The sequence below is a fragment of the Glycine max genome, chromosome 14 (assembly GCF_000004515.6).
Source record: "Glycine max cultivar Williams 82 chromosome 14, Glycine_max_v4.0, whole genome shotgun sequence".
In the NCBI taxonomy this organism is placed as follows: Eukaryota; Viridiplantae; Streptophyta; class Magnoliopsida; order Fabales; family Fabaceae; genus Glycine; species Glycine max.
The window spans coordinates 1,640,821-1,662,854 of NC_038250.2; the positions used below are offsets into that span (position 1 = coordinate 1,640,821).

The window sequence follows — 22,034 nt, forward strand, 5'->3', positions numbered from 1 at the left end:
TACATTTATGTCTTATGAATAAAAAAAAGTAATTAAAAAGAGATATTTGTTAAAAATAAGTAGTCAGGTTCTCAATGAAAAATATATACTAATTAATAAGTAAAACTAATAAATATTTTACATCTATTATATATTATTATATATATATATATATTCCAATGTGACTTTTAAATACGTTAATTTAATATAAAAAAATAAAATTGGAAGGAAGGTAACGTAAAACTATTAGTAGATAAAAAATGAAAAAGTTAAAATTCCATAAGGAGAAAGAAAATTAGCACACGGAGATTATCTCTGTTGTGGCACAGCATTTGCTTTGTCAAAGTTTTTAATTTTTTTTTTTCTGAAAAAAGCTTTGGAAATTGAAACCAAAGGGAAATGGTTCGTGGAAGTTTCTGCTGTTGAAGAAGATCAACGTGGCCCACATTCACCAATTGCCAATCCACCATTCAACGTATATGGATATGAAATTTTGCCAGGGAGAATAACTTTCAGCACTGTCTAAGTCCAATTAACGTTCTTTAACTACTCCCAGGATTTAGTGGGAATCTTATGTAAAGAATTAATATGCTATATAAGATTTTCCACCGTTGGAGCAGAATCTTCTTGCTAAAAGCTAACCCATGCACAGGACTGAGGTGGCGGCTGTAAAGTGACAGCACTGGTGTTGAGTACGATAATCAACACTTAGCACAGTTAACTGATTTTAGTCATAATTAATTGTCATGTCACTTAATTATTTGATCTCAGCTCAAGGTTTTTTTATTATTATTATTAATGGGAATTGAAAACAGTGTCATTAGGCGGTTTGTAATAACTCAAGGTTTGAATATGCATTAGAAATGTAATTGAAACTGACGGCAATATATATATCTCACTTATTTAGCCTTCCCTTTCTTAATTTCCTGCAAAGTTACGTTGGTTGTCTAATGTGCATTACTGATGTTGGATATTATTGGATTAATTACGTGCAAATGTTTAATTTTGTATTATACTATGTAACACGGATATACTCGATCGACGATGTTTATTATATATTAATTGAGAGTTTTGTACGTGTTTTAATTTCTTTCTTTTTAGGTGGGTGTGGGGTTAGAGCTAGTATCTGAGTGAGCACTGAAGTATATTTACGGTGGTGAAGAAATGCGTATATTACACTCAAGAATTAATGCCATATATGCCAATCAATCTCATCGAGTGTTCACCAAAAATGTAGTTTACGCAGCTGACAAGGTAGCTGTATGTCATAATTCATTAAGTAATAACGAGTGAAGACAAACCCCACGTTCAGCCAAAAAGTTTTCATAGTTAACGATATGGGAATGTAGTCCACACCACTTGCATTAGGAGGCTAGATTTGTTTCGAGTGTTAAGTTTTTGCTTTCGAAGTTCAAACATTTACTGATATATGGAAACAATTAATCTACCTGCAATGTACGTGAAATATGGAGACATACATAACTTTGGCTTCAATTCATTTTAAGTTTTTTTTTTATTCTACAATTGAAATTAGAGGTTTATTTAATAATCATTCTTTATCTTTAATGCCGACTTCAATTATAGAGGTTATAAAAGTAAAATTATAATTTTAATGAGGAGAACAACCACAAAAAAGTGTTTCTAATTAAGTTCTATCCTATCTGTTTTTCATTGGCTCAAACCTTGGAAACACGTGTCTGCCACAAACCTTCAGGTTGAAAGTACGTTGAAGGGTTGGTGCCCTTTATAGGTGATCTTTTTAGTTAGGTATGATGAGAGGAAGGTCACAACTGTAATGCCTCTAATGCTTTAAGTCAATAAGAGTAAGAGTTAAGACGTGGTTAGTGTTTAAGGCGTACTTGGTATACATGATGCTAATTAATTAAGTCTTCTTTATAGGCCTTTTTCTTAGTGTTCATATATATGACAAGAGATTAGATGAGATAACATGATAATTGTTACCTATTGGTGTTAAAGACACAATTAAGTGTATCAATCGTACAACTACTGTATATATATAATAGAATGTATGAGTACACTTTTGTTCGAGAAATTAAAAAAGGAAGTAATTACATTTTAGTTTTTGGTATTCAACAAAAATTAGAGAAGAACAGACACAAATGAGCAACTAAGAAAAAAAAAATCAATAGGCAAGAATGGGTAGGTATTAGAAATGCTAGGTATGGTGTTGTAGAAACCACTGGCGTCGAACTCTAACTTGACCACCTTTGGGCGCAAAATTCACAAGCATGGGCACCATTGTAGTGATTGGCGTGGTGGCATCATGTGTAGCTGACCACGATATATACCAAGTGTGACATTTTTCGTTGTTGGTTTATCTTGCAAGTCGATCTTAGCCAATTTTTTTTGTGTGTTAGGTGTTGTCATCTTTTATGATATATAAACACTCATTATTTTAAACATTTCACTTATATCTCTTATTTTTCTTTATCTCTCTTCCTATATATCTCTCTTCCTATATATCATATTTATATTTTTTTCTCTTTTTACTCTCTCTAACTAGGTGTTGTATGGCATTATGGGTGTCCATCAAACATTTTTAAAACCTAAATAATTAAGTGAAATCATGCAAATTTTGAACTTAATTAGAATCTCAGAAATGTGAATCACATACACTTAGGTTATTTTCTCATAAAATTTCATTAAGTTAATGCAATTTTTTTTTTTTTTTTTTGCAAAAGGACAATAAATATACAAGTTGTTTTCAGATTATTTTTTTATAAAGTTATTATATTCAATAATTTTACACATTAAATTTTATCAATTCAACCGTTAAATTAAAATTGCTTATAATATATAATTAAATTAGTTCTTTATTTTTATAAAATTTTAAAATTATTGGATACATCATTAAATAAATTTAACTAAATGCATAATATATTTTTAAAAATATAAGTAAAATATTGACTATGACATTACATAATAAAAAAAATATTTCACTTATTTAAGATTTGATTTGCAACATCTTAAAATTTGGATTTGAATATATTTTGAACTCACAAAACTTTGCTTACCCCATTTAAATATTTTAATTTGAACATATGATTAGTCAATGTGAGTTATCAAACACATATTTCTCTTCATGTGGAGGACTAAACATCACAAACATTAAATTTATAAAACCGAACATTTATTAGTAATATAATAATTAATGATCTAGTGGTGGTTTGATAAAAATAACACTTATTAGAATAGATTTTGATATCATTTTTAAAACGTGAGTTTGTGTCTAATTTAAATCTACAAAACTAATTTATATATTTTATTTTTATCATATTTTTAGTCAATATATACAATCTCCAATACATGATCTTTGGTCAAAATCAAAATACTTAATGGTTAAATAAATTATAAATATAATTTAATATGTATAAAAATAATACAAATAATAATTATGATAAATTAATAATGTGATTTTGTTTTTTTTTTACCGTGAATGCATATTTATTAACTTTTTTAATTTTTAACATATAAGTATGATCTAATAATCTATATTTATAGTTCTCATTTCTCTCCATTAAAAGAATCTGATTTGATATGTGTCCTCTCTCCCTTGCTATCTGTGTATATTACATTTTGGGAAAAACTCAATGAGCTATTTACGTATTTTACATAAATTACAAATGTGGGACATATAAAATAAGAATGAAAAAAAAGTCAATTTCCTTCTACTAAATAAACAAAAAAGCATTTGTCAATTCTGAATCGAGCATGATTTTTTTTCTCATTGTTTAAGATAAAAATAGGTGTCATGTTACATCCCAGAAGTCCATGTCATAATTAGAATTCATATTACAAATTTAAAGTGAAATACATTTCTCACATGAACCTTTCTGCTTAGCCGTGCATATGCTGGGCCTGGGCCTTATTTTCGATGGGAGGGTTAATTTCTCTTTGGCAAAAGCTATATCATTCCCATTTTTTTCTAAGTATACTCCCCTTTTATTTTAATTATTATTTTTTTACTATCATTAATCCTCTCTATACCCAAAATATTCCTATACGCTGTTTAATCATTACTCGGAAAAGTAGTTTCCAGAATAATATTTTAGGTTTTTTTTCCAGAAAGTACTTTTCAAAATGCAATTTGATATAATGTAACATAAAAAATACAAAAAATACATGAAATAGAATAATGCAATTTGATAGAATTATAGAATGAGTGGGAAAGGTTGTGCAGAAGCGCTTGTTGATATATTTTGGGCCAGATTTTATAAAAAAGTTTTAGGCCTTGGGCCGAACTAGTCCACAAATTAGTTTCTCTACTGAATTGTCTTACAGATAAGTAATAAAACCGGTGGTGAATACATGCGAAAAAAACCAAGTTTATGTTTAAGATAAAAAATTTATCAACAAACAAATGTTAATTCATTAATTTAATTAGAAATACTAATTGGGAGGATGCGAGAAATGTTAGTTTGGAACCTTTGATTTGACTAATGAATTTGTATACCCTTCTATATTTCAAAATGCCCCTTCGCAATGGACAAAGCATTGTTTGGCCTAGTTAATGCATCATTCCTGGTTTTATTTGTATTAAGTCCATTTGTTGAAGCTTCCTATGCAAATAAATACCACATAATATGATCTCGTGTATATTTTATAGAGGTACAACTGTAAAAGGGTGCTGGTCTGGACACCATTATCTTGGCTGGAGCAGACTACGGAACAGGAATCTCTCAAGATTGGGCTGCCAAGGGTCCTTTACTAGTGAGCTCACAAATCACAAAATGTTATTTCATTATATTTATAAGTTTAATTTTTATACATTATCAACGTAAATTTTATATTATCAATTATTCAATAAAAAATCATTGTTGGTACTAATTTTATGGTAGGTATACTAAAAGTTAACAAATTTAGTATATCTCATAATTTGTTATAGATGACAGTAAAAACTCTATACTCTCACTATTTGAGTATATTTATTGGACTGCTTTCTTGTTTTACAAATACTTTTTCCCTTGCTTGTTCACATAGGAGGTGAAAGGAGTTATTGCTTTGAGAGAATTCACCGTGGTAATCTAGTTGGGATGGGGATTATACCCCTCTGCTTCAAACATGATGAACACAAGAATTGACTGGTCATGAGTGATTCAACGTTGATCTTCCAGGAAAAGTTGGTGACACAGAACCTGGTCAAGATGTTTATGTGTCCACTGACATTATATTGGCAAATCTTTTACATGCAAGCTTTGCCTTGATGCAAGTTTCTTAATTCATTTGCCTTCTATATATATATGGTTTATCATCTGAGATTGATCAATGCACTTGCACACAGTGGCTTCACTATGATATATACTTATTTAGAAACTCAATTTGCAGGTGGAGCTGGCATACCTTGATCATGGTGCCATTCTTTCCTATCTAATCTGAAACTTGATTAAGCAATGAGCTTTTGTCTCTTTGGATTTCTGAGGCACACCATCACCATGTGTGATGTGTGGAACACAATAAATTCCGTTTTAGATTTTTTTTAGGCAAGGATCTGAATGTACTTAATGGCAAATCAATATGTTTATGCAATGCTTAATTTTCATGTATTTTTATCTATTTTATTTAACCCTTCACTGTACTACAAAACTGTTAATCTCAATTATCATATTACAGTCAATCCATTGTTTTTTTTGTTTTTTTACTAACGTGAGCGTGAGACATAAAACTAAAAAGATATATTAAAAATTAAAAATACATTTTAATAAAAAATAAAGGGGTTATTTATTGTTTGAATTTATGATCTGTTATTTTAAATAATAAATAAGAAAGAGGCATGTTGCAATAACGTCCAGTAATTAATATAAACGAGTATGGATTTAATTAATTAACTTTAGCTCCAAAACATTAACTGTATAAAATATTATTATCAAATTATTAATGATAGTCATAAAAAACTAAGCCTATCACCAAATATTCTGATATTTAACTTGCTTTTATAGCAGCCTTTCACAGTTTCATGTACTGATCATTAATTGTTAATTATTATCACCCCAATATCAATCTTGCAATTTTGTTTTATAATATTTCTGATGAACTAAAAAATATATTAACTTGCAGTAAAAAAAAATGTTAACTTAAAAAAATTAATAAAAAACATCATAAAGTTGTTTGAAAAGCCAAAAATACTCGTTATAAAGAAGAAAAAAAACACTAATTTCTTTGCATTTTTATTATTTAGAAAATGACTTCTTATTTCCTTTAACTCATTTATCTTTAAATAAAACCTAACTAATTATATTTATTTCGAACATATACATATTGTTGGCAAAAACAAATTAAGCTGAGAAATGAAAGGGGAGAGAGGAAACAAGTATGTCACTGTTCCCCAATTTTCTGTGCTTAGAGTGAAGCATTTCGAAACAGCAAGACACAATGCCTTCGGCTCAAGATCCATTCTACGTTGTCAAGCAAGAAATTCAAGAATCTGTAAGTATTTTCTATTTTCCCAAATCACCTAGGTTTCGTTTTCGGTTCAATTTGGATAATAAAGCTTACATTCTTTATTTCATAGATCATGCGATGCACTTAGAATTTCTGCATGATTTCTCTGTTACTGGCATTAGTGGATCCGTGATTTTACGTGATTCATCTTCTCAAGTCTGATTCCTGAGCTAAAATTATTAACTGAGATATTTTTGCTCCTAATATCTTATGTAATTGATCTGAGTATGCCATTTTTTAATGCAAATTTTGGATTTTGGGGAGAACCCAACTGCGATCTGTAATTGGAGGATAACACTATGATTTTTGGTTTTGGGGTTGATGTGTAATTTATTGGCTGATTAATTTTCATTTTCTTCAAGATTGATAAGCTACAATCTACGTTTCACCAATGGGAAAAGACTGCTGATGCTGGCGAGCGATCCAATCTATCAAAGGAAGTTCTTGGTAGTTGTGAAAGCATTGAATGGCAGGTATACCAATTGTATTTCTTTGAACCACTGACAAGTTGGTTGGCCTATAAATTTTTGTTTTAAATGAGTTTTATTCATTCTTCCAACATGGTACTAGTATCATTTGTATGAAATAGGATTTATGTATTATTAGGTACACATTAGAGGTATGTTTGGATTATATTACAATCTAGGTCAGAGGTAGGGAAAGGTATTTCCTTGGGGAAATTTTATTGTGGTATGAAGGAAAAAGAGTGATGTGCACATAACTGTCCAAAATGATTCTGACATATGCTGCAATTTATGTCAAATACATGGTTTTTTTTTTATCATAAAAAAGCAGAAGAATCATTCACTCGGTGATCATTGTGAGGATGCAAATCTTTTGTAAATTTCAGCTAAATACCATTGTTAAATTTTAATGTGAATTAGTTAATATAAGAGCTCATTAATAAATAGTGAAATGCATTATATTCATGTATTTTTATTCATCATTCCATTCCCTCCCCATTGTATTTTTTAGCCACCCAATAAAGGGAGAGCAAGATCATCAATACCCTCTCCCTTCTTCCCCTCTTGTTTTTTTTTTTTCTAATTTGATTTTGCCCCTTCCCTTTGGGTCTGCCAGGAAAGATGAAGGGTAGTAAAAATGGAGTGAGCTGGAAATGTTTTGATTTTCACTCTTTGTTGGTTATTAATCAGAGAGTGGAAAACAGATAGAAAGTTACTTCTAACTCTACTAGCACATCTTTTGTCTAGCCTCTCTTTGCCACACATCTTAGGTTATGGTTTTTCCTTCTGCAATGTTCAAACTGCTGAAATATAATTTTTTTGATAGAAAGGTGGATGAATTGGACAAAGCAATTTCTGTAGCCTCTAGAGATCCTTCTTGGTATGGCATTGATGAAGTGGAGGTTGAAAACCGGAGGAAGTGGACCAGTGATGCTCGCACCCAGGTATCTATAACATGCAGAACTTGATTAAGAGTTAGGAGAATACAGTCAATTTTTTTCTCTACCTAATGTATAGTTGTTCATTCAACATTTTTTTATTGCTAGCACCTATTAGATTCCCTTCTCTCTCTCTCTCTTTTTTTTTTTATCTGTATGGTGCTTGTGAATGATTGTAATACATTATTAGGTGAGCACAGCAAAGAAAGCAGTGCAAGCTGGAAAGGGCTTAAACAATGCTAGTCTAAATGGGATGCACAAGGAATTAATGAGGCTTCCTAGTTCTCATCAAACTACATCTAACCAATATGCTGCCCAGGATAATGATGATTTCATAGAGTCAGAATCGGACAGGCAGATGCTTCTTATAAAGTACTTCTTTCCTCCCATTTTCTCTCTCTCACTTTATATGGCATTGAATTAAATATTTGTCTTTTGTCTGCTTTTACTTGACTTTGTGCACATATTCATGGTATTAAACTCATTGACACTTGACGGTGACTTTTGTGCATGCAAGGTGGAAAATATATTTCTGGTCATTAGTTTGACCTCTTAAGTTGATTGAATTATATTGTCCACTCCTCCTCTATGCTTTCTGAGACATAAGTGAGCTCCTCTGTATGAAATTGTGGACACATGAACATATGTTTCTTGTGCTTCTGTACAAATTATAAATTCTGTTTTTTTATATCATCTTTGCTAATTATTTGAGTTTTGTTTGGATCTACTATTTCTATTAAATAAGAAATATTAACTAAAATGATGAATTCCCTTTTTTTTCTGTGGAAGAAAAAGAAAATGGGGGAGAGTAAAGACTGTGGCAGGTAGTCTTAACACAGATAAAAGCTGGAAATACAATGCTCAAGAGTTTTGGGAAAATAATCAATCTCTGGTTTCTATCTTATTTTTGTCTTATGTTTTATCTATTGGTGCTGATAGGAGACAAGATGAGGAGTTGGATGAGCTTAGTTTAAGTGTACAAAGAATAGGAGGTGTTGGACTTACTATACATGAAGAGCTCCTTGCACAGGTAGATTTGACATTTGACAAGTTTTTGGTCTGTGATCTTACTATTTTGCTTAGTGGGAGAGCCTTGTTGTTGTCTTGTGAGTTGGATGTTACTGGTTCAAATCCTGGAAACAGCCTCTCCCCTTGCGGGGTTAAGGCTGCGTATTTCTATTATTACTCGTGTTTCAAAAGTATGAAACTAGGCAAAAACTGGTGGTGCTTATGTTTCCTTTGAGTGTCTTCAATAGTAGCTGTGTTCTCATACTGATTTTGTTTCTGTGGGAAATTTCTCATTCTAAAATTGTCAAAGCCTTGATGTTTCAGGAAAAGATTATTGATGAACTGGGTAATGAGATGGACAGTACATCTAATCGCCTAGATTTTGTCCAAGTGAGTTTCTGCTTCGAGTTTCCATTATTGCATTAAAATGTATGATCTATCTGGCTGATTGCTGTGATTAATTAGTGATAATATAAGGAGGAAAATTTTAATGTTGAATGTGAAAGTTGAAGTGTCTCATTGTTTATGATATCAGAAAAAAGTGGCAATGGTCATGAAGAAGGCTAGTGCAAAGGGCCAGATCATGATGATATTGGGTTTGCTGGCGCTGTTCATTTTCCTCTTTATCTTGGTTTTCTTCACCTAGTCATTGAGACAACCTTGTCAATGCTCTGTTTGTACATGGAAAAAGATCTAAAGCTTCTGTGAAGATACAAGATTATTGGGAGATTCAATATGTTTAAAAAATGAATGGAAGCCTCTTTGGTTTGTCAAAGGCAGTAGAAAATTTTGATTATGATGAAAAGAGAAGCGATGTACTTGGAAACTTGGAAATATCACAAGAGGATTTTGTTTCTGAACAAGATGGATTACAAATGTGATTTAAATTAGTTGTATTCGTTTTAAAGATGATTTAACCCTGCATATAATGTTTGATGTGGTTTTTTTTTTTTTATAACGACAGCGTGGTGTTTTGAATTTATACTTTCATGACTGTACCAAAATAGCTTATGATCTATCTTCATACAAATCAACCCATTATTTACCTGCTGACTCCTGGTGGCATGATGATCTTGTCAGTTGCTGTTTTGTGTTGGCACACTAGAATATTGAGGGAAGGATAACAGGTTATCTAATTTGGCCAGATATTTTAAGGCGTAATTTTTATGCAATTGATAAAAAATGAAAAATGAAGGCTGTTGTATTAGTCATTTTGTGTCTGTTCAGTATTGGTTTGCTTAAGAGTGGTAGGGTGAAAAATAAGGTAATCATATCCTTCTTTGAATAAAAGCAAAAGTAAAAATAAAAGGGAAATTGTATTTGTATATGTTATGCCTGGAAAAATCACTTTAAAAAAAAAAACTAAGATAAGAAGGAAAACAAGAAAATAATAAAATAGATAATATGATAAAAAAAAAAAGTTAAAGATAAAGAAACGACTTAAATGATTTCCTCTAAGTCTAGGTTACCAAGGTATTATGTGAGCGTCGCTTGTTTGAGTTTCGAGTTTACATAGTGCCGGTTGTTGGAGTTTTCAACGCTCCAGTAACTAAGAAATATCAAAATAAATATTAAACAATAGTTTTCTTATAATTTTTTTAATTTTCTTATTTATTTTGTAAGGCAAATATTGAATATTTTTTATATTTCTAAAATATTAAATGTATTTACATTTTTATTTAATTCTTTATAGTATTAAGAAGATTTGTAAGAATATATATAAGAAAGATAAAATGTTATTTTGTTGGAAATATTTTATAAAAAAAAAAAAATACTGGAATTTGTACAGAAATTGAGAGATTAAAATTAAAGAAACAAAATTGCAATTAAATTTCATAAAAAGAAGAATTCATGTGTATAGGCTTATAATCAACATCTTCCTAAAAAATCTGATACGTTAATTTAGGTTTAAATATTTTTTTATCTCTAATAAATACTTAAAATTTGCATTTGTTTCTTAATAAATTTTTATTTTGCGTTGAATTATTAATAAAATAATAATTTTTTTAGTCTCCATTAAATTAACAAATTTTATTTTAATTCCAATTAATTATAAATGAAAAAAAATTATTAGGAACTTAAAAGGATGTCAAGGATAAAAATAGAATTGTGATTTTATTAAAAAGTTAAAGTAAAACAAAAATTTATTAGTGAACAAATAAAAAATCAAATATTTATTCCGGATAAAAATATATTTAAATCTTTTGTTAAAGGGGAGAAAGTATCACTGTAATCTACAGAAATTTTAATTACTATTTAAGAAATCTAAGAGTTTAATTAATACTTTATATGATTATATCGTTAGATGATAATATTAAAAAAATTATGTAAAAAAATATTTCAAGTTTAAATTATATACTTACGGTGAATTTAAAAGCAGAAAGATATAAAAATAAAACCTACTTAACGCATTGGAAAGAAGTTAGAAGGCAGGGGAAGTCTACTCACATGTAAAATAAAAAATAAAAATCCAGAAATATCATACTGATCAATAATTTCCTTTGCAGTATGATTAATTGGACTGAAATAATTTTGTTTTTCTTTTGTAAAAGGCTTTGAAACAATTACCTTTTGTCCCGATCTTTCTTTTGATCTTCTACAGACAAATATTACAAAATAATGCAAATTGAGAAGTGATAAAAATTAAAAGAATTCGTATCTGTAACACTCAGACAAGCATAAGGAACAGAATCTCCAAAATAGATTCTTCTTTCCTTTGTTCTTGTTCTCTACCACAACTACTATATACCACACAAATTATCTTGCGTTTCTATGCCTTAAATTACAACCAGATATCAATCCCATGGAGAATAGGATACTCCATCCACCCAAAAACACCTTATATTCTGCTATTAACCATCATTAGACCCATTGCAATCTGTGAGAAATTCTCAAATTGTAAGATTTTTTTTTATTTTCAGACATGTAAATCAATATTTAACATCTGTAAACTTGTATCAATATATAATATAGACATACATTTATAAAATTACTTTATACTATCAAATGTTTAATTTAATTGCATGGTGTTAATAATTTGTCCTAAAAAAATTTCACTGCTATAAATTGCTTATTCTGTCACGCGCACCCTGCTACTATATATACCCCACCACTACCTATTCTTCTCAATTCGCTCTTGCTTTGTTTACAAGTCCTCCTTTCTCACAGGTTCGTCTCTCCTTCAACATTAGATCTTCCTAGCTCATGTTTAATTCCTACTTGGTCTAAAAAATTGTTTTTGTGAAAGTTTGAGTTCCAAGTTTAATGTCTCTATTACACAAGAAAGACATTTTATTCTCTTTTTTCCCCTTACTTTCCATACGAATTATATGTACATGCATGATGTGAATGAAAGATTTTGTTTTTAATCCATAGAGTTGACATAATGGTGTAATGATCCAGTGCGTTTATATATGAGAAAACGATCTATTTAATGAAAAAACTTATGTTTGATTTTTGTTAATGTGCAAAAAATTTTTGGATTAACAGCAATCACACATTGCGAGTGAGATTAGTCTTTAACCTAATGAGCTAGAGACACTCGTAATCTCTGACACAAAACTATAAAATGACGAGGAGAGAAATGCTTATTAGGAGGCTTTAGATTTGTTATAGTGAGATATGTTGATATTGCATGCATGCATAAACATGTGGCTTATGGTGTTGTACATTTTGTTGCAGCTAGGTGGTGGTGATTAGTGTACATATATATATGGTTGAAGTGGGTATTTATCAGATCCCTACGAGCACTTTCGACCCATTTGCGGAGGCAAAAGAAACAGATGCTCCCGGGGCAAAAGAGTATGTGCATATCCGCATACAACAGAGGAATGGGAAGAAGAGTCTGACCACAGTGCAAGGGCTGAAGAAAGAGTTCAGCTACGAGAAGATCCTCAAAGACCTCAAGAAAGAGTTCTGCTGCAATGGCAATGTTGTGCATGACAAGGAGCTTGGCAAGATTATCCAACTCCAGGGTGATCAGCGCAAGAACGTTTCTCACTTCCTCATTCATGCTCGCCTTGTTAGGAAGGACCAGATCAAGATTCATGGTTTTTAACCCACTACCACTAGCTACCACCTTTCTTCTATTATGAAATTAAACCTATGGCAGCGTTTATGAAATAAGTAAGGAGTTTGAGTTTGGAATATTTTGTCATTTTCTTTCTGTATGATTGAAAATCCAAGAATAGTCTTTGAGAGTGGTTATATATATTACTACTTCATGTTGTGCTTTCATGGACCATGTTTTAAGCTATTTCGACCTGATTTTAATTTTTAACAGTATTAGTTTAACAATTCTAAATTTATAAGATCACTATAAGTTCAAACCAAAAAAGTTGTTATATATGTGCTAATATATATGAAATAATGCGTTGCCTGCCATTCAAGAATCACTTTTAATTTTAAGATTAGAAAAGAAAAGAATATAAACAAGAACCAAGGCTATTACTTGCATGGGTGAGACATTTGTCTTGCCTCGTAAGCATTAGTTTCTTTGAAGCAAGGTTGACTTTTTTGAGATAGTAAAAAAAAACTTTAATGCAATGTTTTGTAGATTTGGTCTACTTAACACTTGATTGCATGTGTTAACAAGATTTTATAGTTATTATGACAGAGGAAAATGTGTGGGAGATACTTTGATGTTTTAATATGCACAAATTCGTGAATACATGTATGATAAAATTGTCTTATACATGATTAAATAATAATTTCTGAATTCTTATATCATTCTCTTTTGCCGAGTTTATTATGTTAATTATCTCTTCTTTCGTCCTAGCTTTTGACTATAATTAAATTGAATATTACAAAATACTTAAATTTGTTCATGGATCCAAATTACTTTAATTAGAGTTTCTCCAATAAGTTAAATGTATGTTTTCAAGGTCTAGGCAGATTCATTTGTTTGCAACAAATTAAAGTAAGTTTGAAATTTCTTTTATTAGTTATTTTTATACATTTTACAAATAAGACAACCTAGCTCTTACAATTTCAAATGACTAAAGTAATCAAATAGGCCGTATGATTTGATATACCAAGTTGCACTACTCTCTAAACAAAACCCAATAATAACAGGAGATGGGAGACACATTAATAACCAATCAAAGATGATTATGCTCCTTTAAGGCCACAAGCATCAAGGAAGCAATAGAGTTCTCAGCATCATTTTTTTCGAGATTTTTCATCCCCTGTCATGTGAAGGATACTTTGTTGCTATCTGAACAACGCAAATATATCTCTTTTTATGAGCGGGACCTGATTTGTTGTGAATCATGTAAGTCATGTATTCTGGTTGACGCCATCTTTTCCTTTGTCAAAGCTCATGCACAAAAGGGTAATTCTCTGTGGCAATTGCATCCACAAAGCGTTGCTACTTGCTGAACAAGGGGAGGGGCATTGTGGCAAATGCAGCGGTGTAGGCCGAGGCAGACAGTGCTAGTGTTGGCAGCACGTAGATGAGAGACTTGGCCTGGTTGGATTGATTGAGAGTGGAGTCTCCAATAAACTCCAAACGAGACACCCTCTTTAAAGGAGGAGTGAGTGAGAGCTTCTAATAGAAGGAACTTATCTTTGAATTTATACTTAAAAATAAATCCAAACATTTATTAATATAATATAGGAATAATTATAATTATAATTTTAATTTATCTCTTAATTTAACCCTTAAACATTATTTTAAATAAATTATGATGAATTGTTTTAAAATTCTTTATATATTTAAGTTGTCCTAGTTTTTAATTATTATTTTTATAAAACACATTTAAAAGTAACAACATTAAAATTCATATTAACGTAATCTTAAAGTTATTATTTAATACTTTATTACTTGTACAATTAATTTTATCAAAAAATTTTAACAAATTGCATTTTTTTATGTATGTAATATATTAAGTTGAATTTTATTCATGAAAAACAATTAAATTAACAACTAAAGCCGTAGATATTGTAAACTTTACTTGATATTTTTGTTTATAAGGTATATCATATAAAATAAATCAAATATTCGGCTAAAACATAAATTTACTTGAATAGAATATTAAAAATATAATAAGTATAAATTGTTTTAAATGTACATTATTATAATATATTGTCTTTGAAATATATTAATTTATAATTTATATAATTAAATTAATATTGATATGATATTTAATATTAATATTATAATATTTATGTAAATATTAAATTAAATAGATTTTTCATATATGTTATGACACAATTTTGGCATATCATTATTATTTTATAGAAATTAGTTTATAAAATATATTTTAAAAAAAATAGTCAAATGGATATTAATATGATAATATCCAGAAGTTGGAAAACACATACAAGTAAATTAATTTACATAAAAAAAATATAATATATTTTTATATAAATATTTGGTCTAATAGAATTGCCTTTATAGTTTAAAACAATTATTTTAATTACTTAAAAATTTAAAAATTAATTTAGAACATATATTTTAGGGAAAAAAATAGAATAATATTAAAAAACGACTACAAAAAAAAAATCAGTCATGTTTTAGTATAATAATAATAATAACTATTTGTCTCGTAATTTTTTCACTTAAATATTATTTTTAATAAATTAAGATGAATTACTTCCAAATTATTTATATATTTAAAAAGTCCTTATTTTCCTTATTATTTATATACAACATATTTTTAAGTAACAACATTTAAATTCATATTAATCTGATCTTAAAGTTATTTAATATTGTATTACTTTTTTACAATTAATTTTGCTATATTATTTTTTAATTGTTGCATTTTCAACCCTTCAAATAGGTCCAGTCATTTTTAATTTGATTTAGTTTTAAAGTTAATATAACTTTTAAATACCAACGTCTTTAAAAAAATCTAACAAACCCTATCAATAAAGTCAGTAGTATGTTGTGACACAACTTGTTTTTAATAGCAATATTTATTAGTTGTATTACGTATTTTTATATAAGATGGAGAAAAAATATTTAAAATTAAATATATTAATTTGTCTTATTTATTTAGGAAAATCTATTAATTAGATATCGTTATTGAATAGTGTTTTGAGTTATTTTGACAATTTCTTTTATAGCATAAGAACATAAAATTATTTATGCTTTAAAAACATGCAATTATATGAGATATCATACACATACAATAATTTATATATTTTTTAATTTATATTTCTCTCTATTCTATCATTTGTTACATTTAATTTGAAACTTCTCTCTCTTGGTTGTAAAACTTGTAATCCTCCAAAATTGTATTGGGAGACTAAAAATATTTCATAAATTTAAGGGATAAAAAAGAATAAATTTTTAATTGGGAGACTAAAATCAAAAATATATATTTTAAACTTAATAACCTAATTTTAATAACTTTAAATGTATAACTTATAATACTATTTTAAACAAGTAAGAATATATTATTAACAGATACACACATCTATATATATGCATATAATCATTCATACATAGTCTAAACTACTACCTTTTACACATAATTCATCCTCTGCAAAGGACTATACTGCTTAAGAGTTCAATGCATGAGACATGCAAAAGAACATGTGTATGCTCTAATAACTTTACTAGAAATTTTGACAAGCGAATAATCAAAAGGGTGTAATAAAAGTTTCCAGTTTACAAAGTAAAATCAGAAGGCAAAAGAGAAATAAGGAAACAAAGACACAAATGAAAACGCAGTAAATGAAGGATAAATGTACCAGCAAAGAAAATGTGTATTTCATTATTTCTTGAAAGGGATGGAAGTGAATAATATCTTCAGACCCTTCTAAATTGACATAGAGGATTTAGAGGGTAATCATTCATAGATCTTTTACAGTAATTAGCAAGATTGAAATGAATTAATCATGATGAACAGACCATCACATCGCATGTACAGAATCTTCGTTCACAGCTTGACAAGTGCAAACCAGAGATAAGAGGAGACTCTGAAGGACCAAAGCTGCAGTATATCATGCAGTTTGAGATCATTCTGAAGCACAATTTGGTTCCATCCATTGGTCAAGTTGTAGAAGCAGCTTCTTGAACCCTTCATGAAACACATGTTGCAGTCTCTAAGAGAAGGATCCAACACAATGACGTGCATGCCAGCAAGCATTTTGTTTTCCTCTAGAAAGGACTCCTCCTTTTGTGTCAAAAAATTGTTGGCAATCTTGATAGAGAAGCAGGCATGGTTTTGGTTTGGATTCAAGTCTGACTCATAGAGTTTCTTCTGCATCACCAACTTCACCTCACATCCCTTCATTTCTTGAATCTTTTCTTTAAATGGACTTGGCAATTCATCACTGCTACTGCTAGCACATTTCATGGACGTGCCTTCTTCTTCTCTCTTTCTTTTGTCTTTTCTTCTGAGGAGGCTCTTCAAAATCTCAGTGTCGTCATCCTCGAGGAACGAAAACAACTGAGGATTCTTTTGTTGTTCCTGTGCAAGCCACGCACGGAAAGCCTTCCTCAATCTCATATCAACCGAATCAAATTCTTTCTTTGCAGCTCCTCTTGAATTCTTTTTCTCAATTGCCATAGTTATGTATCCACGTTGCAGATTAGAGAAGTTTTCCTTACTCTACTCTACTCTCTCTCTCTCTCTATATATATATATATATATAATTCAAACTCCATGAGTCTAGATATAGTCTCTATCTAATATAAAAAAAATCAGTTTTTTTTGGACGGGAAAAAAATTGAGATATTGATAACTGAATCAATTTAATAAGGACTGCATTTCTCTGTACCTATATATGAGTATACACAAACCTAACAAATTTTACAACTAATAAAATATAATAATTAAAAAAATAAAATTGTTAAGTAAAATTATATTTATATTTCTGTTTTTTATAATCTTCTACCTAATTTTTTTTCTAGATTGCATTGAAATTGAAATATATACAAGATTGTAATTAGAATTTAGAAAATATAATTTAAATTTCAAAATAATATGTTTTGGTGATGTAAAATTATACAGTAGTTTATTTTAAATAATAAATTTATTTAAAACAAATAAAACACGCTGATTTTAAGCAATCACAAGACTTTGTTGCTGTTGGATTTATAATTTTAATTTTAAGAATACAATTTTAATTAAGATTGATAAATATTACTGTAATATTAATATTCAGTCTATTTAAAAAAGATAGACATATTCACATTGATACAATATATCAAAAGTTTATAATTAAAATCACACTATAATTATAATTATAATAACAATTAATAATTTAAAAAATAAAAATTGTAAATAAACAGTTAAAATTAAGAAAACAATTCTCAATGTGAAGTCACATATTATTCAAGGCGTAACGTTTTTAACGAATAATTCATTTATTTAAATTATGTGTTGATTTTTATAATTTAAATTATGTATTATTTTATAATATTGTTTGTATACAAGACTTTTTCTTATAAAAAAATAATATTACTAATATATTTTATAAATTATTTTTGACATATTTTTATATTGGTAAAAATTTATTATAAAGAACAAAAATTTGTAGGTTTTATTTTTTATTTAAAAAGTTTCACTCATAATCTACATATTTAGTTTTGCAAAAAATTAGGAAGAAGATTAGGAGAAAAAAAAGAAAAAATATCAAAATTATTTTTATTTCACTATATAGTATGTAAATCCGTGCAATATGGGCAATTAATAATGATATTATTATTGTTTTATTTTTTAACATAACATATTTTATTAATATGTAAATTTTTAAATGTGTTTATTTTATTACTTATCATTAAAAAAGAACTATGAGTCTTAATAATATTAGTGAAATTGCAGTAAAAAAATATATTAGTAAAAATAAGTATGACTATAGGCCATAAAGTGTTCCAGTTGCCGAACAAGGGATGAAGGGAAGGGGCATTGTGGCAAACGCAATGGTAGAGATTGAGGCAGCGACCCTGAGTAAAAAAAAATATTTCTTACATGTTGTATTTTATGAAATACATATATTAAGTTGTCTTTTATTCTTTACAAATAATTAAATTAAAAACTAAAACCATAAGTATTTTAAAATTTACAGAATATTTTTTATGATATATATTATATAAAATAAATAAGATATCGGGATAAAAACTTTACTTACTTGAATGGAATATTAAAAAATATAATAATTATCAAATTCAAAAAAAAATATTAAAAAATGAAAATAAATGAATAAATAATTATCTGACACAAATTTGTTATTTGATTAACATTTTACAGAAAAATATTAAAAAATTAAAATTAAATTAGATGAATATTAATATAATATATAGATTTCGAAATATATTAATACATAATTTATTTAGTTAAATTATGCTTGAAAAAGAAACACTTATCTAACATTTAATATTTATGTAAATAGTAAATTAAATACATTTTTCATATATATTTTGATCTGACACAATTTTTGTATTTTATTGAATTTATTTTTATAAAATATATTTCAAAAACAAAAAAGCCTAATGGACATTAATATAATATCCCAATATTGGAATATAATTATAAGAAAATTAATTTCTATAAAAATAACATTATAGTATTTATTATTTTTAAATTAATCTTATATAAATATTTAGGTCAACGGAATTTCTTTTATAGTATAAATTTTTTTAATTGCCTAAATATTTAAACATTATTTTTAAAAAAATTATTTTAGTGGAAAAATCAAACACCAGTTAAAAAATAAAAAATTCAAACATGTTTTAGTATAACAATAATAATAATTTGTCTCTTAATTTTATACTTCAATATATTTATATAAATTATGATGAATTATTTCCAAATTCATTATTTGTTTAAAAAGACCTTATTTTTATTATTATTTATGTATAACATGTTGTAAAGTAACAACATTAAATTTCATATTAATACGATCTCAAAGATTTTAAATTTATTACTTGTTAACAATTAATTTTATCAAATTCACTTTTTACATATGGTATTTGTAACCCTTAAAATAGTTCCATTTATTTTTAACTTGAATTAGTTTAAAGTTAATGGAGTTTGCTAATATATATCCACTAAAAAAATAGAAGATGTTACTACTCAAACACTTTTTCTGTTGGACAAAAAAAAATCATTCATCTTTTATTTACACCAACATGAATTAATTAAAGGGGGATCATACTAACTTTGAAATTGTCTTCAACTCTATATCCCGATATGAAATACATCATTGTCGTTTAGTAACTTAATCAGTTTGTCTGGGAAACAGTCCTAGTTGATTTTGTTTTCTTGGTGAAATTTGTTTTCTGAATAAAGGGAATCATGTAATAACGTTGATTTGTTGGGTTGTTTAAGTATGTGTAAGTATTCTATGATAATTTTAGTACGTGCTTGTTGAGGCCATCAATTTTAATTTTATTTTCCTTATATGAATTCAGCGTGAAAAAATAAATTTGAATATGTAATTAAAAAAAATAGAATGAGAAGGGCAACATGTTTTGCTTGATATTCTCACTCTGTAATAGATAATATAAAATTTATATGTTAAACTTTTACCGGCCATTTTAAAGTTGCTCCTGTAAGTCTTTTGTTTTACCGGCAAACGATTAGGCCTTTACCAGCATTCACATAAATTAATTACCGGTAAAGGCTTTACCGACCCTGGAGCTGGAAGCGCTTGCCAAAATCCAATTGCCGCCAAAACTGAATTTTGGTGTAGTTTAATTTTTACAAACTTTGACTTGGGGTTTTATCAAGAAAAGTTCAGTTATTTTTTTACCAGTTCAATTCGGTTCAGTTTAGCATCAATTCGGAGTTCTTTTTTTGCCTAGTCCTACTTATAGGTTATTGTATTGTTACTCATTTTGACCTGAAGTTAAGGTGATATCGATCTTCATTGTATGGGAGCTAGCTAATAGAAGGAATGGTTTGAAAGATCTTGAAACTAATCAATTTCTGATTGAATTTGTCTTGCATGTCGTTGGTCTAATTGTTCTCAAGTTAATGTTGGTAAACCTTCCGTAACACATAATTTCATGATATCCGTAAAATACATACATCTGTAAGAAATTATAGCTTGCTAATATTTCCTTTCGTATTTCTCTTCCTATGTCCAAATTTTGTTATCTGCATAATATGTATATGGCCATGAAACCTACACAGTTAGCAAACTTAATCTTTATATTATGAAAGTCTAATAATCGAAAGTTATGAATATTTAATTATTTCTTTTTAATTCAGCATTTAATTAGTTTTACAATTTTATCATATATAAAATTAAGCCTTTTTTTACCAAAAAATTACACAATGTTAATATTTATGTTAAATCTCAATTGTTTCCATAAAAAATTATAATAATACAGAGTACTCTTCCATTCTAATCGTATCCAAGTACTTTTGATTTTTTTTTTTTTACATGACTTCAAGGTTAGTGTTGGCCCCAAGGTTCAAAGACTACTTATAAATTATCCACTAACAAGGTCCTTACATCCTCAGCAGAAATCAAACTCATACTTGTGAGATATGAGACTCATTTCTTATAACTGGATCAACCTTTGTTGGCATCCAATTACTTTTGATTTAACAAATCAATACGTGTTAACATCATTACTTGTGGAAAGTGAAAACTACTTTCATTACACTGCTAGCTAATGAATCGGTGCACGTGCTCGAGGCATAATAGTAGAGAATTAAGATTGTATCAAATGTTAAATGTAAGAATTTGATATACGAAAATGTTAAATTGTGTGTGATATGATCCCTTGATGGTAGTTTAATTTCCTTTGCTTCGCAGAGGGTATTGATAAAATTTGGGTAGCTGAATTCAGAGTTGTATATTGAGTTTGTTAAAAACAAGAAAGTAACGACAGAACCTACGTTAGAAGCAAAATATCTAGAAAGTTATAATTATAATCTTACTAATTAAATTAACAACATTTAACATATGAAGGAAATGTCTATCAGTATTGGAGGTGGGTTTGGAGATGGTCGTGGAGACGGGAGTTATTTGAATGGGAAAGGGATCTATTTCAGTCTATGCATGGTTCATGCAGTGGATCAAAAGACTAGGAATGAAACTGGAAGTTATTCTGTGAGTTCTGCGTACAAGCTTATTTTGGAAACGGGAGTGGAAAATAGAGGATATAGAAGTTTGATGTTATGCAGAATTTTCATTGTGCTGCAGGATGCCGCAGGTGCTTTTCTTTTGCTGCAAGAAAGTCACGAACCACTGTCTTCAATGGAATAGAAGCTGATGAATC

At 28.5% G+C, this 22,034-nt stretch overlaps 3 protein-coding genes across 5 annotated transcripts; 2 read left to right on the plus strand and 1 right to left on the minus strand.

The window, feature by feature from the left end:
* Positions 1 to 6,253: 6,253 nt before the first annotated feature.
* LOC100793612 (syntaxin-61) lies at positions 6,254 to 9,830 on the plus strand. Of its 2 annotated transcripts, none has more exons than XM_003544838.4 (7): positions 6,254 to 6,423; positions 6,801 to 6,911; positions 7,733 to 7,846; positions 8,031 to 8,212; positions 8,780 to 8,870; positions 9,173 to 9,238; positions 9,384 to 9,830. In XM_003544838.4, exons 1-7 carry the CDS (start codon positions 6,370 to 6,372, stop codon positions 9,492 to 9,494), a joined length of 729 nt encoding a protein of 242 aa, XP_003544886.1. In that variant the 5' UTR covers positions 6,254 to 6,369; the 3' UTR covers positions 9,495 to 9,830. The 2 variants fall into 2 exon arrangements, with proteins under 2 accessions (XP_003544886.1, XP_006595734.1); XM_006595671.3 differs by having other exon boundaries at positions 6,262 to 6,423; positions 7,729 to 7,846.
* A 2,115-nt stretch (positions 9,831 to 11,945) lies between these two features.
* Positions 11,946 to 13,109, plus strand: LOC100499676 (translation factor SUI1-like protein). Of its 2 annotated transcripts, none has more exons than XM_026125235.2 (2): positions 11,946 to 12,016; positions 12,534 to 13,084. In XM_026125235.2, the coding sequence occupies exon 2, from the start codon at positions 12,561 to 12,563 to the stop codon at positions 12,903 to 12,905; it is 345 nt and encodes a 114-aa protein (XP_025981020.1). In that variant the 5' UTR covers positions 11,946 to 12,016; positions 12,534 to 12,560; the 3' UTR covers positions 12,906 to 13,084. The 2 variants fall into 2 exon arrangements, with proteins under 2 accessions (XP_025981020.1, NP_001336685.1); NM_001349756.1 differs by having other exon boundaries at positions 11,977 to 12,016; positions 12,530 to 13,109.
* Positions 13,110 to 16,734: 3,625 nt separating this feature from the next.
* LOC102668896 (putative B3 domain-containing protein At3g49610) lies at positions 16,735 to 17,367 on the minus strand. Its single transcript, XM_006596531.1, has one exon. It carries the CDS (start codon positions 17,365 to 17,367, stop codon positions 16,735 to 16,737), a length of 633 nt encoding a protein of 210 aa, XP_006596594.1.
* Between the last annotated feature and the right edge of the window lie 4,667 nt (positions 17,368 to 22,034).